The 18,694-nt window shown below is 44.5% G+C and overlaps 1 protein-coding gene across 4 annotated transcripts in view; it reads left to right on the top strand.

The window, feature by feature from the left end:
• Positions 1-18,694, top strand: part of LOC137091670 (protein unc-79 homolog) — an 84,831-nt gene that overhangs the window by 32,662 nt on the left and 33,475 nt on the right. For 3 of the 4 annotated variants that reach the window (XM_067456305.1, XM_067456304.1, XM_067456302.1), the window contains exons 13-23: positions 2,706-2,877; positions 3,602-3,832; positions 4,122-4,312; positions 5,702-5,825; positions 5,920-6,051; positions 6,462-6,677; positions 6,752-6,979; positions 8,918-9,053; positions 9,126-9,205; positions 9,280-9,428; positions 11,232-11,389. In XM_067456305.1, the coding sequence (XP_067312406.1) occupies positions 2,706-2,877; positions 3,602-3,832; positions 4,122-4,312; positions 5,702-5,825; positions 5,920-6,051; positions 6,462-6,677; positions 6,752-6,979; positions 8,918-9,053; positions 9,126-9,205; positions 9,280-9,428; positions 11,232-11,389 (1,817 nt within the window). The remainder of the gene's footprint in view (positions 1-2,705; positions 2,878-3,601; positions 3,833-4,121; positions 4,313-5,701; positions 5,826-5,919; positions 6,052-6,461; positions 6,678-6,751; positions 6,980-8,917; positions 9,054-9,125; positions 9,206-9,279; positions 9,429-11,231; positions 11,390-18,694) is intronic. The other variant, XM_067456303.1, reaches the window with a different exon arrangement.

Raw genomic sequence — 18,694 nt, 5'->3', positions numbered from 1 at the left:
CGGCAGTTATCGCTCTTCAGCATAACGCTCTGTCAATTGTTTGTCTATTTATTGTTGTCTTTCAAAATAAATAAAAATATATATATTTATATAAATAAAAATATATATATTGTGTGAGTGGTGACTGAGAGAGAGTTCAAGCAATGTGTGCACCCGTGTCCCCGTTTCATGCGGGCTCGGACAAACATTCGCTTTGTGTGAAGTGCCTGGGTGTTCAGAAGCTCGCTATGCGGCCTCTTCCCCCGGGGTGGAGAACCAGATGCTTGAGCCGTCTGACGTGCACCGCATCGAGGTGGGTGAAGTTAAGCACCAAACACGATTCTTCATTCATAAAATAAGGGCGCTCGGGCAGTTCTCGAGGGGGCTGCCTGTAGTGACTCGGTGTTCTCCGTCCCCGTGCGGAAGCCCGCTCTGCGGTTTCTTCCCCTGGGTGGAGAACCAGATGCTTGAGTAGTTTGATTCCGAGGAATTAGACGTACTCAGCATCGAAGGAGTGAAGTAAAGGAGAGTAATGCAGACTCGATCAGACTCTACCGAGGCAGCGCGTAGATTACGGGTCTGCAATAAAATAAATTGAACACACGCAATCGGTGTAAATGTGATACTGTTTGGGGCAAGGCAGCAGTCCGCTCCTGAGGGTGCCGGCTGTGTTTTATTGAGAAATATCTCAACGCTTCGTGCCTGTGGTCTTTTATCTCAAGGGATGGAAGCTAAATATGTTGTAATCGGATCGAATCTCACGTTTGCAGAGGCAGCGTGTAGTTGACGATTCCGTATGAATACATATTAAAACAGTATTGACTGGTGGTGATTATGGCCGAATTGTAATTATGAGGAATTAAAATGAATTAAATATTATCAGACTTGAGGAGTTAGATATGTTTATTCAGTCTATCATTCAGACCATGTTCATTGATGGGTGATTATGGTGGCATTTAATAATCTGAGGGATTAAATGGGCTTTATCTGACTTTGTAAAGTAGATATTTTATGCCTATCATCCAAATCGTGTTCACTTATCTATATATTAATCTGATCCCGTTCGAGGACTGGTTCATCATGATAGATCTAAGGACGCATATTCCGCATCTCCATCCTTCCTGCCCACAGGAATTTCCTGAGGTTCACTTTTGGGGCGAAGCATACCAGTATCGGATTATTCCGGTCGGCCTAGCTCTTTCCTCTCACTTTACCAAGTATGGATGCAGCTCTGGCTAATCTCAGACTCCAGGGTCTCCGTATACTGAATTTTATCGACGACCAGCTAACAATGGCCCAGTCGTGAGAAATGGTAGTTCGGCATTGAGATGTCATTCTGGCCCATATTCGGTGTTTGGGGTTGAGACTCAACGCAAGAAGAGCGTTGATGCCATCCCAGAGAACCATGTTCCTGGGAGGTGTATGGAGCTCGAGTACGATGTGGGCACAATGGTCTCCTGCACGTATCGAGTCCATACAGGCGATGGTCTCCAGAGAAAAACTAGGCAGCAGCCTCACTGTGGAGCAGTTTCAGAGACTGCTGGGGCTCATGGCAGCAGCATCCAACATGGAAACCTTTTGGTCTGTTGCACATGAGACCCCTATGGTGGTGGCTGTACACCAGGGGGTTCTCCCCGAGGGGAAATCCATTCCATATGATCAGGGTAACGCGCAGATGCCTTCGTTTCCTAGTTATATGGAGGAAACCCTGGTTTCTGTCCTAAGGTCCAGTGCTGGGAGCATCATGTTGCCGGAAATCCGTTTCAACAGACGCCTCCCTCACTGGTTGGGGCGTGATCATGGACGGCCGCTTTAAGGGAAGTCTGTGGGAAGCCTGGCATTCTTCCTGGCACATCAACTGCCTCAAAATGCTGGCGGTCTACAAAGCTTTGAGGAGCTTTTTCCTGGACCTCCACGGCCACCATGTCCCAATACTATCCGACAACGAGGCCATAGTATTGTATCTGAATTATCAGGGGGGCCTTAGGTCACACCCTCTATGCAGTCTGACGCACCAGGCTCTCCTATGGTCCCAGGGGGGAACTGTCATCCCTCAGGGTGATGGACATCCCCAGGGACCGAAACCAGGGAGCAGACATCCTGTCGAGGCAGGAGCTGAGGCCCGGGGAGTGGCGGCTCCACCCAGTTCAATAACATCACATCTCTGATCTTTTCAGATGCAGCCGTAACCTAAACGCTTTATTTCTGTAACCTGAACTTTATATTTGTGCAGCCTATATAAATGCTCTATCTTAAAGTGATAGTTCACTTTAAAATGAAATTTCTGTCATCCTTTACTCACCCTCAAGGTGTTTCAAACCTGTATGAGTGTCTTTCTTCAGCTGAACACAAGGGAAGAGATTTTGATGAATGTCAGTAACCAAACAGTAAACTGAAGCCATTGACTTCCATAGTAGGAAAAAATAAATACTATGGAAGTCAATGGCTCCAGTTAACTGTTTGGTTACTGACATTCATCAAAATATCTTCCCTTGTGTTCAGCTGAAGAAAGACACTCATACAGGTTTGAAACAACTTGAGGGTGAGTAAAGGATGACAGAAATTTCATTTTAAAGTGAACTATCCCTTTAAGAATCTTAACATTCATTGAGAGCTGTTTAAATTCAACCCACTTAATTTTTTTTATAATTAGCTTAAGGACACATTAGATTAAGAGTGTGTGTCTACAGTGATCATTAATCCCAGTGCTTGATGGCTGTTTACAGTCTGCTGAAAGAGGCCGAGATCCACGCGGAGCTGCGGGAGTTTGAGCTGAACCGCCGGCGTCAGATGGGCCTGTCTTCATCCCATCATTCCCTGGACAACCTGGAGTTTGACAACAAAGAGGACGACCAGCATGACCAGAGGCTGCTCAGTCAGTTCGGCATCTGGTTCCTGGTGAGGGACATGGCACATACGTGTGTTTCTGCACACACACCAACACCCTCTCTGCTCGTCACAGATCGGACTACACATACATGTTCATCAGGACTCAATTCAGGGCTCCACATTAACGCTTGTCCGGGACAAGTGGATTTTTTGAAGGGGCGAGTGAAAGTGAATTTTACTTGCCCGACCGGACAAGCGGATTAAAACGGCAATAACAAAAAAATAACTAGCAAATCACCAAAATGCAAGAATGATCATAATCATTATAGATATAATAGTATAACATATAATGAACGTTGGTGACGCCCGCGCAGCCTCGCAAGGAAAAATCACAACACATGAGCGCCGCTCACACAGAGAAACTGAGCTAAACAGGCGGATTCGAACCTCGGGTCGATTTGTGTCAGAACTTTACACTGTGCATCTTACCCTGTATTATACCGGACACGATTGCTACTGTTAATGAATTTGGTGATTTTGTAGGTTTGTCTGGCCCAATCAGACGTTTAGTAAACGATGCAGACTACTTGCACTTAATGTTAATTGCATCCACTCATTTTCTCAACAAAAAAAATTCTCTTCCGACGCCCATGACCACACATGATCATTTATGATTTCTACAAGTGTATTAAAGGTGTGTTTGAGCCATTCAGCCCCAATCATTGAAAGCCGCTGTGTTCTTGAGCCTGTGCCACACCTCAGAGAGAGATGAACTCTGCTTTATCTGGCATAGGTGAGTCTGTGCACGCCCAGCGAGAACACGCCCACGGAGAGCCTGGCTCGGCTGGTCAGTATGGTCTTCCAGTGGTTCCACTCCACCGCCTACATGATGGACGACGAGGTGGGCAGCCTGGTGGAGAAGCTCAAGCCGCAGTTCGTCACCAAGTGGCTGAAGACGGTGTGTGACGTGCGCTTCGACGTCATGGTCATGTGCCTTCTGCCCAAACCGGTGGAGTTCGCCAGGGTGAGTGACACACTGACGTACGACTGCTGTGTGTGTGTGTGTGTGTGTGTGTGTGTGTGTGTGTGTGTGTGTGTGATGGGTAGGTTTAGGGGCAGGGGCTATGTGTGTGTGTGTGTGTGTGTGTGTGTGTGTGTGTGATGGGTAGGGTTAGGGGCAGGAGCTGTGTGTGTTTGTGATGGGTAGGTATAGGGGCAGTATAGGAGGATAGAATGTACAGTTTAAAATCCATTATGCCTATGGAAATTCCCCACAATTCCCAAAAAACTTGTGTGTGTGTGTGTGTGTGCAGGTGGGAGGGTACTGGGATAAGTCGTGCAGCACAGTGACGCAGCTGAAGGAAGGCCTGAACCGCATCCTGTGCCTGATTCCCTATAACGTGATCAGCCAGCCGCTGTGGGAGTGCTTTATGCCGGAGTGGCTGGAGGCCATCCGCACCGAAGTGCCTGACCATCAGCTCAGAGAGTTCCGCGAGGTCCTCAGGTACACACACACCATAAGCTCACAACATCTCAGCTTCATATCGGTGCTCCTTCTAGGGGTGACCCCGAATAGTCGAAGAATTGCTTTTGTTATGAAATGAGGATTATACCATTTTGCCAATATGAGGGTGCTCAATATTTTAAAGACGTGGCGCTGAGCTTCGCGTCCGGTGTGCGACCCATTTAAGCTCAGCGTCGAGCCTTCAAAATTTGAACATATTGTTTTAAATGAGTGTACACACACACACACACAGAGACACACCGGCGGCAGCATTCGGTGCCTGTCCGCGGCGACTCAGGAAGTTGTTCTAAATCCTGCCGCACCAAAGAGCTCCATTTCAGGTTTAATATTACATTTATATTATATTTCCCTCAAATCGTCAATGTAGTGATTTCACCCTGTGCTACAAGATACGCTCATCGTGCAGCTCTTCTGGCAGAAGTCGATTCAAAATTGAGCTTGCGTGTATATAATGTGTGTGTGAGTGTGAGATCCTGAGGCGCAGCGCTGAGCTTCAGTCCGGTGTGAGATCACCTTTAGGCACAATCTGTTACGTCTGCTGACGGAAAAGAGACAGAGAATCCAGCAGCAAGAATCGACAGTATTTGATTACAACTGTAACAGTTTATTATACACAAACAGCTCGCTGGAAGGCGCGAGATGAATACTCAGGAACACAATAGAACAGGCAGGCTGATATAGGCTAAACAGCCCCGGTGATGAGTGCAGAAGGTGTCCGTGATCAGAGACAAACAAAGAGTGATCCAACAAAACCACACACACTAAAGGTGAGACGATGCATTCACATAACGTGACAATCGGCTTAAGAACGTGCATGTAAACGCACTCAAAGTGTTCTTTTCCTCTCTAGGCAGGTTTTTTTTTAGGTTTATTTATCAAAATGTCCTTTTATATATTTGTGTGATGTTCTGTGTTTCGATCCTGGCTTTAAAATGTGATGAGAAAAAGGTTTACGAATATTTATCCACCACTTTACCATTATTTAAACCTAAATAAGAAAGCCATTGTCAGTTCGTCTGTCAGTTGGCAGGCAGTTTTGGTCGCTTTATTAAAAGTTGTTGCTGTGTGCAGTGTGTAAAGGAAAATAAACATAGCTTTACCGTCCTGCTGACTAGTGTCGTGCCCCTCCCAACCCATTCACAGACAGGTCAGACAGTGACACACACACACACACACACACACACACACACACACACACACACACACACACACACACACACACACACACACACACACACACACACACACACACACACACACACACACACACACACACACACACACACACACACACACACACACACACACATACACACACACTGGTCACTGATCTTTATCTTCTGACCTCCTGGTTTTGTTTCTCTGCAGTAAGATGTTTGATATTGAGTTGTGTCCGCTGCCCTTCTCCATGGAGGAGATGTTTGGATTCATCAGCTGTAGATTCACTGGATATCCAGCGTCAGTGCAAGAGCAAGCCCTGCTGTGGCTTCATGTGAGCACACACACACACTGGCTTACACACACACACACACACACACACACACACACACTCACTTACTCACTGCGGCTCTGCTCGTGTTCTGCAGGTCCTGTCGGAGCTGGATATCGTGGTTCCTCTGCAGCTGCTCATCGGCATGTTCTCTGACGGCGTCAACTCCCTGAAGGAACTGGCCAATCAGAGAAGAGCTCGTGCGTCAGACCTGACAGGACCCCGCAGGGTGAGAGGCGGAGTTCTGGCACGCTCATGTCCTTCCAAACACACAGATTTATTCCTAATGTCTTGAAGCATCAGGGTTTGGGTGAATAGACTTTTAATGAAGGGACAGAAATCTTCTCCATTAATATCATCATTATCATTAGTAATCATTAATAAATGAGTTAGTTCTTCATGAGTCATACATGAACTCATGATTATCTCTGCATTAGTTAAGCATTAGTTAAGCATTAATTAGTGCACCTGTATTGTTAAGTGTTACCATAATGTCTTCGTTTGCGTTCCGACAACAGATAGAAGTCACACAGGTTTGGAACGACATGAGCACAGGAAGCTCCATGAAGCAGTAGTTTCCTCAGATGTGTGTGTGTGTGTGTGTCCAGCTGTAATGAGCGTGACTGTGTTTGACTGCAGGTCAGTGTGGTTTCAGACCCCGGCAGGCGAGGCCAGCACAATAACTTGAGCCCGTTTCCCAGCCCGTTCCGGAGCCCGTTCCGGAGCCCGCTGCGCTGCAGCCCCTTTAAGAACCTGGGCCACGCCGCCGGCAACTGTGCTCTGGACCTGGACTGTGACGATGACGACATGAACCTGGGCTGCTTCATCCTCATGTTTGACCTGGTCCTCAAACAGGTGCCGGCCCTCACACACACTCAGAGGCGACACACAGGGGCAGATCTCTGACGCGTGTCTGTGTGTGTGTGTAGATGGAGCTGCAGGACGACGCTCTGACGCCGGGGCTGGAGAGCCGGCTGGGCAGGGATGTGGTGGGCATCATCAACAGCGTGCTCCAGGCTCCATGGGGCGGCTCACACACCTGCCAGAAGGATGAGAAGGCCCTGGAGTGCAGCCTGTGCCAGTCCAGCATCCTCTGCTACCAGCTGGCCTGCGACCTGCTGGAGAGACTGACGCCGCGCGAGGAGATCCGCCTGGTGGTGAGACACACGCACACACACACACACACACACACACACACACACACACACACACACACACACACACACACACACACACACACACACACACACACACACACACACACACACACACGCTGGCCTGTGACTGGATGTCATCACCACAAAAAGATACTGAAGGAATGTTTGGTAACATTTTAAGTTGTAGTTACACGCTTCTTCATGGGTTTGTGACATCACTAACCCTAACATTTGCATAACTCCGCCCCTGGGAACATTTGGAGAAGAGGAAGAGTTGCTGTAGTAGAGCATATTTGGCAGTCGCTCGAGCTGTCGTCTGTCTTTCACATTTATTGAACACAAATGCAATCGCATGTCATAATGCGAGACAACAAAATAGGCTATAACCATAATTAAACTAAACTATCCCTGTTCTCTCTTTATCAGCAGATATTCTCTGCTCATCTCACAGCGGTTTAGAGATTATCAGAATATGCTAATCAATGACTATTTTCATTGGGTGTGTGTGTGTGTGGTAATCAGAGCTGCTAACATGAGCTCTTGAAGCTCCACCCTCTTCCTGGAAGGGGGTGGGAGCAGCAGCTCATTTGCATTTAAAGGGACACACACAAAAACAGTGCATTTTTGCTCAACCTCAAAAATTTACAATTTTACCTGCTATAAAAATGATCTGTGGGGTATTTTGAGCTAAGACTTCACACTCACTCTGGAGACATCAGATACTTGTTACATCTTGTGAAAGGGGGCACTATAGGCATATATTTTTTTTGGTTAGACTGTAATTATTTGCTTTGAGAATGTTAATGGAGAAGTACAGAGAGGGTCAGATAGAGCTGCATTGTGTCTTTGTAGATTTAGAGAAAGCATATGACAGAGTGCTATGTATGAGAGCAGTAGGACAGTGGTAAGGTGTGCCGTAGGTGAGACAGAGGACTTCACGGTGAAGGTGGGACTGCATCAAGGATCGGCTCTGAGCCCCTTCTTGTTTGCGGTGGTGATGGACAGGCTGACGGATGAGGGCAGACAGGAATCTCCATGGACTATGATGTTTGCGGATGACATTGTGATCTGTAGTGAGAGCAGGGAGCAGGTGGAGGAAAGTCTAGAGAGGTGGAGGTTTGCTCTGGAGAGGAGAGGAACGAAGGTTAGTCACAGCAAGACAGAATACATGTGTGTGAATGAGAGAGAACCAAGTGGAACAGCGAGGTTACAGGGAGAAGAGGAAAAGAAGGTGCAGGATTTTAAGTACTTAGGGTCAACAGTCCAGAGCAATGGGGAGTGTGGAAAAGAGGTGAAGAAGCGTGTGCAGGCAGGTTGGAATGGGTGGAGGAAAGTGTCAGGTCTGTTGTGTGATAAAAGAGTTCCAGCAAGAATGAAAGGAAAGGTGTACAGGACCATAGTGAGGCCAATGATGGTGTGTGGTTTGAGGAAAAGAAAGGAGGAAGAGCTAGAGGTAGCAGAGCTGAAGATGCTGAGGTTCTCTTTGGGAGTGATGAGGATGGATAGGATCAGGAATGAGTACATCAGAGGAACAGCACATGTGAGATGTTTTGGAGACAAAGTTAGAGAGGCCAGGTTGAGATGTTCAGAGGACGGAGAGTGAATACATTGGTAAAAGGATGCTGAGGTTAGAGCTGCCAGGCAGGAGGTCAAGAGGAAGACCAAAGAGGAGGTTTATGGATGTTGTGAAGAAGGACATGAAGGTAGTCGATCTGTGAGAAGATGATACAGAGGATAGGACTAGATGGAGGCAGATGATTCGCTGTGGTGACCCCTGAAGGGAACAGCCGAAAGAAGAAGAAGAAGAAGAAGAAGTGTTGTGTGAAACATGCATCAGGCGATCCTCCCAAACCTCACACTGCATTCTGACAGCTCATCTTCTCGTTCTGCTGAATGTTAGAGAATGGTGATCCTCTGAGTGTGTGCTGTGTTTGACAGGAGCCCTCCGAGTGTCTGGAGGAGAGTTTGGTTTTCCCTCGAGCTGAATTCAGCCTGAAGTCGGAGAACGAAGCAGATGAAGCAGACGCTCCCTCGGAGAACCCCGGCAGCCACAACCCCTCTCCCGAGATCCCTCGTACGTGTCCGCAATCCTTACGCTTACGCCCGTCATGCTCCGCTTCTGACCCTGAGTGTGTTTGTTCCCCAGCGCTGAAGAACTGTGCGGACAAGAAGTTCTCGTACCTGCAGCTCCCTGTGTCTCTGAAGCTCCTGTACACCGTCCTGCAGGTGAGGGTCTTTCTGCAGTCAGGCGGCTCGCTCGTCCTCATGCGACTGACCGGTCTGCTTTAACTTTTCTGCAGGAGATGAGCAAGTTCGAAGAGCCGGATATCCTCTTCAACATGCTGAGCTGTCTGAAGATCCTGTGTCTGCACGGGGAGTGCCTGTATCACGCCAGGAAAGACCAGCCGCAGTTCCTGGCATACATACAGGAGAAGATGCTCATTCCCAGGTATTGGCCGTGTCCAGTGTCCAACAACAGCTCAGATTAAAGATTATTATCAGGGGTTAGTCAATCAATCACTGAGCATGCCATAAGCTGATAACTCACGAATATCAGCTTATTGAAATAACCAGTTTTCCCGGTTTACATGCAAACCAGTAAACTAACAACGCAAGTAAACCGCGTTTACATGACTTTATTAATAAACCAATTATTTCCATGTAGTGACGCCAAAAATAATAATGTCCGTATCTGACTCGGAGTATTCCAAATGTTAGGCTAGCTTACGTCAGTTGTGATGATAAATAAAGCTTGCACCATGTCAGTGGGAGATTTACGGCTGATAGTATCCCTCATGCTGTTCCAGATGCAGCGTTTTGACTGAAGCTCTTCTACTTCTGCTGCTTGAACACATCTTTACATTTTTTCTGGGTCTTAAAAGAGTCTGTGTTTGTGATATACAGTATGTCCTTATTTCACGCAAAACACTCGCTGGATGCATTTAAATCTGCTCTAAGTTTGCGTTTTGTCACTTCAGTAAGCCGACAGAAAGCAGGTTAATGCGTTTACATGCAGCATGAAATCGGGGTAAGAGGCAAAAAACTCCCTGTGTCGACCGGTTTATGCTTACACCGTTTATGACCTTACTCCGATAAACGAAAACGAGTTACCACATTTACATGACCACTTGCATTGTCGGCTTATTAAGCATAATCGGCTTAAGAACGTGCATGTAAACGCACTCAGTGATTATGTAGAAATCATGTATTAAAGTTGACCAAATAAATAGAAGGTATAGAAAGAAAGGCAGAACATGCAAAAACCTAGGAACAAATCAGCTAAAGACTGAGGGCTTTGAAGACAATAGTACGAGTTTTCCCCACCAGCTTTAAAAAGATTAAAAGTGGCCTGCCACCACCAGCATTTTTGATCATTTTCACAAAAACTTCACGGCATCCAGAATATTTTTTTGTATGAATATCTCAACATGCAATATGTCAAAAGAAAGAAAAGAGACTCTGCTTTTAAAGTAAACTAGCCTGTCAATCATCTCATCACTGGTCAAATCCTCCACATTCAGTTAAATTTCCTACCGTACAGAGAAATGTTGATCTGCCTGTCACAGGTCATTCGTGCGGAGACACTCCTCATGTGTTTGCAGTTTAAATATAAGGATGTGTTTAAATGTAAATTGCTAAACTTATCATTACAAAAGTTCTCAGTGCTGCTGCAGATTAAATATGATTTGTATAATATTAAATAAATGTTATTTCGTCAGGTTAGATACTGATTTTAATGACGCAAACCTCTTTACCTAAACCTCTCTAATGAACCGTCACACTCGCACATCCGCCATGTTTGTAGTTTATTAACACTTTTTATCCGTGTTTGTAGTCCTAATGGAATCCTCGTCCAGCACACAGTGGGTCGTGGGGAATATCAGCCGTTAAGAGTGAGCATCGGTCTTCAGATTCTGACTGGAATACTATTTTGGACGGGTAGTGTGTGAATTAGGACGCACTGTAAGGGTTTCTTCTGCATCTTCTTTTGCTGTGTTTTGATCCGGAGAGTATGTACTCGTTCAGGAGATGTGTAATAGCGTTTAACAGTGAAAACACAGATTGCTGGAATACTTCGTCAATGGTGGGGAAAGAGTTTAAATCAGTTCTAAAGGTGAATGATGCTGACATTAAGGCTGTAAGTCTGCTGTACGTAAGAGAGGAGGATTAACACACGTGAACGTGAATCCTGGTTCTGATCCAGCCCTGTGTGTGTGAATGCTGTTGTGTGTGTGTGTGTGTGTGTCGGCAGCCTCTGGTCCATGCTGAGGTCTGAGTTCTGTCAGCTGGCGTCTCTGGCCGTCCCTCAGCTCCTGCATGCGCTCTCTCTGTCTCTCGGAGCCGATATCTTCTGGAGGCTGGTGGACAGCAGCTTCAACAGCCCGGACTGGAAGAGCCGCTTCCAAGCAGGTCAGGATGCTCATTCCCTAAAGCACTCGGTTGTAGCGCTGTCACTTTTTATTCGATTTTTGAATATGCATTCGAACATGACGTGAAATATCCGTAATCGAACTATAAATAAACAATCCGGTTTTTAGTGCCATGTTGTGCATTTTTTACAGTCTATAGGTGCGTTTACATGGAGCACTGTGATCTGTTTAAAAGTCCAATCCAAATGAAAATGCTCCATATAAACACCTCACGTGGAATAAAAATGCCCAAACCGAATTAAATTGTAATCTGTTTAAGAGGGGTGGGATAAACCTTTTCATGAACTGATCAAACTAAAAATGTCACCATGTAAACGACCTGACCCGATTACCCCTTCACCACTGAAGAGCTCACACCCGGCTAATGTTGACAAGAGAGGAAAGTTCATTTTTCTGAGGGGTAAACTTTTTATTTCATAAGAAGTTTTGAAGATAAGGTTGGAATAATGACACAGCCTGGCTACACACTCCCATCTTGACAGCGTTTGTCCCAGGCACTTTTTACTTCAACTGCGGCTGACAGAAAGATTTATTTTTTATCAGTTAATTATTACACTTTACAACAAGTAATCTCCTGTGAGCATATTCCAGCCGCTGTAGAGAACAGCGTCGACATCTCTGATGCGGCAGACGAACTGCTCTGTGATGAGTCCCACTGAAAGTCAGCTCATGTAAACCCCAGATCGGTTAAGATAACGTCTCATTAAACAGTTCACTAAATCTACCAATCAGAATGACCAAAAAGTGTGCAGGTAAACGTGGCCTATGATTAGACAGTTTGTTTTTTATTTTATTGTCTGCCATCTCACCCAATAGATATAAACGAATTGGTAGCGTAGGCCCATGACCAAATGTAGGCTCGTAGATATTTGAAGATAATCAAATACATTGGTTGATTTTTGATATCAGTTCGAATTCGATGTTTCTCAAAAATGACAGCCCTACTCGGCTGGCGTGTTTACTGCGGGATTAACCGGAGCCTCAGAGAGACGCGTGACCTTGAGCTGGAGTCAGACCTGGGCTTGTTTCACACACATCAGCAAACACAAACGCTGCCGGATAAAGAGGATTAGTGCTGTTAAGTCAACATCAGCTCCATATGGAGACTGTCATTTTCATCATAAATAACACTAACAATCAGCAGTAGCTACTACATCTGCCTGATACTCAGAGACAGTGGTTTAAGCAGGTCTGCAGACCGGAAGTTCACCAACGTCCGGTCTACTCCTAATATTAACATGTGTTTGGTTGATCGGATCACATGCAGACGAGAGAGACACTTTTAATCCGTCTCTTGACCCCTTCTGACCCCGGGAAGGATCTACACCCTAATGAAATAAAAATATACCAAAATGTATTTTAAATAAATTGCTAAGCATACTACAAATACATTTACATATGTATGTATTTAATACAAATACCCTGCAACTGTACTGTTGCTATACTTAAAGGGATCCCCTGGTGTTGAGACTTGTATGGCTTAATATAACATAAATGATGTCTCTTACTGAATTATGTAGTAGTAAACCCATGAAAGATCTACGTTATTTAAAAAATCGATTTTATATTTGGACCATGGGCGGCGCCATTTTGTTTGCGTTCTAGGTTGATGACGTAGAGTGGTTGAACTCCTCAATCAGCTGGCGTTACCCGTAGCTATTTTTACCACAACGCAACTCGAAAATTGTTTCAGAGTTAAACAAAACCAATGAATTCCTTTGTAATTATACTTAAAACACACTCAAACATACATGTGCACACAAACTCACCTACACAAGTCACACACAGATCGGCGGGCGCGCACACACACACTGACAGACTGCTCTGTCTCAATCGCATGCATCATCACCAAAACATCCTGCCTCTCTTCCTCACGTTACTTTATCCCATCGTCCTACCTAGATATTTCCCTCTGCTGGTCACATAGGCATTACAGTTAATCTACTGCATATCAACAGTCTAGATATCAACACAGGGAATAGTGATGTATGCGCGCACGCAGTGTGTGTGTGTTTGCGCCGATCTGTTCGCGCCTCATATGTGTGTGTGTGTGTGTGTGTTCGCGCCGATCTGTTGGGGTGTGTGTGAGTCTGTGTGAGCGAGAGAGTTTGTGTCCACATGTTTGAGTGCGTGAAGTCGGACAGCTGTTTGTAAATCGGCTGTACACTGCGGTGAACGTGAGACTGAATGACTGCACTCGAACATGTCCACTATGGTGTCGGACAACACTACAAATGGCCGTCCCTTCAAATAATGCCCTATTTAAGGGTATAGGGGTCGATTTCAGATTCAGCCCCTGTCGTGGAGACTGAGCAGCCCAACATCTCGATTGAGACCGCGCAGTCTGTCAGGTGTGTGTGCGCGCCCGCCGATCTGTGTGTGACTTGTGTAGGTGAGTTTGTGTGCACATGTATGTTTGAGTGTGTTTTAAGTACAATTACAAAGCAATTCATTGGTTTTGTTTAACTCTGAAACAATTTTCGAGTTGCGTTGTGGTAAAAATAGCTACGGGTAATGCCAGCTGATTGAGGAGTTCAACCAATCTACGTCATCAACCTAGAACGCAAACAAAATGGCGCCGCCCATGGTCCAAATATAAAATCGATTTTTTTAAATAATGTAGATCTTTCATGGGTTTACTACTACATAATTCAGTAAGAGACATCATTTATGTCATATTAAGCCATACAAGTCTCAACACCAGGGGATCCCTTTAAAGTCTGCTAAATTAAAAGTGATTTTTTTTTATTACGTTACGGCCCAGGTCTAGGTCAGGACCGCAACATAAATGACAACACAAAATGGCTGTTCAAGTACTCATTTTATTCTCTCTGTAGCGTAGAGTTTGTCTGTATCAAATCATTAATGAGGCAGCCATTTAAATACACCAATAAAACATAAAATAAATAAACTAAAGAACTGAAGCAAATGATCAGGGGTGAGCAAATGCCAAAACAATAAACAAAACACTAACTTCCCATTAATATACTAACTTCACTGTGCATCAAAATAAAGAAACCAAAATACAGCAACATAACCTCCCTCCATATCTATCCAAAAACAGGAGAAAAGGGTGGAGGCCAAGTGGCCTACAAAATAAATAAAGCACTCACCCCCTACAGCTTCACATGTGTTCAACAAACAGGTACATAGGACATGGACATTCAAGACAAAGCTCTCACGATATTAAACAGCATTTTCACCACAGCTAAACACCAGAGCTAACACATGAGCAATGATAATCAAGGAGAGATGCATAAGTGAGATAAAGTCCCGCACCAATCAGAGCGTGCGGTAAGGTAAAAGTCAAGAGCCAAATGTGAGAGCGCCCTCTGGGGAGACTTGGAGGAATTTATAGTCCAGGCCTCATCTGTGGTCCAACCGCTGACAGTCTCTCATTAAACCTTGAGCCAATCGTGAGAGAGGAGACACAGGAACATACACAACATACAGTATGTCATAGACATAACAAATAAATGCACTTCAGTTATCCAGAAATAGTTCTGAGGTTCAACTGAAGTATATTTGTGCTAAAGTGGAAATATACATTAGGTACACTTTAAATATCTTACATTTAAAAACTGATATTATACAGAGATCATACTATCCTTACTAATGGGGATATTAAACACATTTAGGCTTAATATTAAGAAATATGCATTGTCCAAATACAGTTAAATTATAATATTTATATCAGTACGTCTCCAGCGATATGTCAGTAAATATGTTAACAGGGTTGCCAACTCTCACGCATCTGGCGTGATACTCACGCTTTCAGGCTCTGTCTCACGCTCTCACTCCGCCCAACTCAATCTCACGCCAAATTGCCAAACCTGCTTTTGATATTAAACAAAGCTATAAGCTTTATTTTTTTTTTAATGTGTTTTAATGAAATTCAAACAATAAATAGCGTTTTGGCGCTAATGTGGCATAATGTTAAAGCCAGAGGCGTTGAAAAGCGGAGTTGCATGCTCTCGTCTCCCTGCGGCGCGCGCTGGTCACGTGGCCCATGAGCGCTCAATACTTCTAGCGCTGTGTCAATGAATTTAAATGGCTTAAGCGGATACACAACAGTTTCACCATATAGATGTTTGCTGCAAGTTTTGGTAAACAGTACAGCATAGTGTTAGTGTTTATTGATTATTAAGTCAGCCATATTTACAGGATCGTTTTATTATGGAGAGTGATAGAGATTCAACATTGTTAACATTAATGCTATTCTTGTATTTAGCCCTCAGGTATTCCTTACTAATAGGTCACACTCATACTCATTAAATTATATTTATTGAATATTTTGAGGAGATCTTTTGGTACTAAATACTATTTGTGCAACAATTATTTTCAATAAATGACCACTTAAAATATTTTTCTTCTAATATTTGTATTTCTTCTAAAATTTATATTACAATTAGTGTAGTAATTAATATTAAAATAGAGAATTCCAATTCAAAGAGGCAAATTAGAGTCATTTTGTGGCTAAAAAATATTAATGTTTATTTGTAATGCCATTAGGTGCCTTATGGCTCTTTAATAAATATACATGTATCTAATCTAGTTGCTCAAAAATATATTGCAGTCTTTGCATTCTAATAAATATTTAGATATGATGATCAAACACTAGATTTCTTTAAATGTGAAATTTCAAAACTTAAATAACTTGCATCCTAATCTTTTTAATGAATAATGATACTTATATAAGCAGTCACAAGTGAATATTAAGGAATGGCACATATAATCTGACCCAAGAAATGTTTAAACTAGTGCCAAAACAAACATATTATTATGTACAGTATATATACTAGATATAAACTGATACTGAATCAAGATCAAAAGCATTACCCCCCCCCCCCCCCCCCCCCCCCCCGGCCCCCAAAAAATCTCACTCCAACCTGAACTTAAAAGTTGGCAACCCTGTGTTAATGAAATACATTTTTTTCAGATCTTTCCATCTAATGGATTAAATGAGCTCGTGTAATTTAACATATGAGACGCCGCAGAAACACACGGAGGGCATCAGCTTTAGTTTCTGCTCTGATAGACCCACGACCAGCCGAAATCAGGAATAAAGAGGAGAGAGAACATTGTGCTTGGGCCGTTTCTCATGTTCAAGCTAAACTTGCTGTTGAGTGCCTCGAAAATAAACCGTAACAAACTCCGTGACTGAACTCAGTGTATTCTTTTATTTCTCACATGTCATGGTATCACTACTTCACTTGTCTTTTCATTCCTTATGCTCTCTTACAAGAGCTCCCTCTAGTGGCTTACTCTAGAACACCACATATCCCTTTCTCTTAAGACTAAACATACCATAGCAACTTTGTCTTGTTACTAGTAACAGTAAAGATAACATTTTAACATTTTCCTTTTTAGCCTTTTTATAATAGTACTCCCAACCGTAAGACTTGGAATCAAAACCTTCACTATGACCCTCACAAAATATTCACAGAACAGTTGTTATTTTTCCTTAAACTGCAGAGACACAATTTATGTATTATTGATGCATTAAATCACATTTTACATCACATAATCCCGGGTCCATGCAGGCGCACACCTACTCCGAACCGGCCGTGCAACTACAGCTGGTTGTTCACCACCTATCGGTTCAGTGTTCCCCGCGTCAAACAATGGCAAATCACTGGACTCCTCTGTTCTGCTTGGAGCGAGTGCAGGTGCCAGGTGAGATGCATTCCAGCATCGCCCATCTGACAGCTTGTATGTGTACAGTCCTCTCTTACCCACAACCTGTAGGGGTCTTCCAAATTTAGACTGAGTCTTTGGCACAATTCCTGGCCTCTTTACACGGACATAGGATCCACACTGAAATGAGACATGCTTTGCACTGCGTTTTCTGTCACTGTACTGTTTGCTTTTTGACTGTTTCTCCCTCACATGTGAAGCAAGCTGTTGAGATGAGAGCGGTTTACCTGCAGGTGGTAAGTGAAGACCCGAAACGTTAAGTTCGGTTAACATGGGTCTACCATGCAAGAGCTCAGCTGGCGTGCAGTGTGTAGTGGCATGCGGCGTTGAACGGTATGCCTGCAGAAAGTCTTTAGTAAACTCCTTCCACCCTCTTCCTTCCAGTGATGCAGTCTGTAAGCTATCCTTTAAGCTGCGATTGAAACGTTCGACTTCTCCGTTTGCTCTTGGGTAGTACACAGATGAAGTCCTGTGTGTGATTCCTCTGTTTTGCAAGAACAGCTTGAAGGCGTATGAAGTGAATTGTACTCCATGGTCTGAAATCAGCTCTTTTGGATTCCCCTCTCTACTAAACACTGTAGACAAGAACTGAATCACGGACTGGGTGGTAGGATGTGAGACAAATGCCATTTCAGGCCACTTACTGTAATAGTCCACCAGAGTGACTACAAAGCGACAGTCCACGGGTGCTGCATCAAAAGGACCCATAATGTCTATGGCCACTTTTTCCCAGGCGTCAGTAGGATATGGCACAGGTTGGAGTGGTGTTATGTATGTAACAGCCGATTTGTCATGTAACTGACACGTGACACAAGATTTGACTGTTGTTTCCACTTGAGCGTCCATGCCAGGCCACCAGTAGAGTTCTCTCAGCCTCCTTTTCGTCCTCACGATGCCCTGATGTGTGTCGTGTGCAAGCGTAATCAACTTGGGCTGGAGACATTCTGGGACTATGAGGCGGCTGGTCCCACGCACCACACAACCATCCTGGAGTGAAAGTTCATGGCGTATTTGAAAATATGGCCGTAATGCACGATCCAGTACTTTTGCACACTTTGGCCATTTTGAAGTAAGTAGTCTGCGCAGCTCGGCCTGCACAGGACACGAATCGCATGCTGCTTTGAACTCGGAGCTGGTTATTGTAGTGAGCGTAGAAGTGAGTGCTACAACTTCAACATCATGTTCCAGACTAGGTTCAGTACTAGGCAGTGGTAAGCGAGATAAACAGTCTGCAGTCACATTCTCACACCCTGGCTTATACTGAATGTCATACGTAAATGCCATCAGCCTAGCTGACCATCTGGCTATGCGCATACCTGCTCTGCCTTGACCCTTAGATGTCAAAAGAGTGGTTAGTGGGCTGTGATCTGTCCGCAGTATGAAGTGTCGTCCCCACAGGTAGGTCCTCCATCTCTCTGTGGCCCAAACACATGCTAGCGCTTCTTTTTCTACCGTGGAGTACTTCCTTTCTGCTGCTGTAAGAGTGCGTGAGGCAAATGCCACGGTTTTCTCTGTTTTGTCTGCATGCAGCTGGGTAAGAACCCCTCCAATTCCATAGTCTGAGGCGTCTGTGGTCACGATAGTGGTT

Source organism: Pseudorasbora parva, chromosome 10 (assembly GCF_024679245.1).
Source record: "Pseudorasbora parva isolate DD20220531a chromosome 10, ASM2467924v1, whole genome shotgun sequence".
Lineage (NCBI taxonomy): Eukaryota > Metazoa > Chordata > Actinopteri > Cypriniformes > Gobionidae > Pseudorasbora > Pseudorasbora parva.
This window is presented reverse-complemented; position numbering and strand designations above follow the sequence as displayed.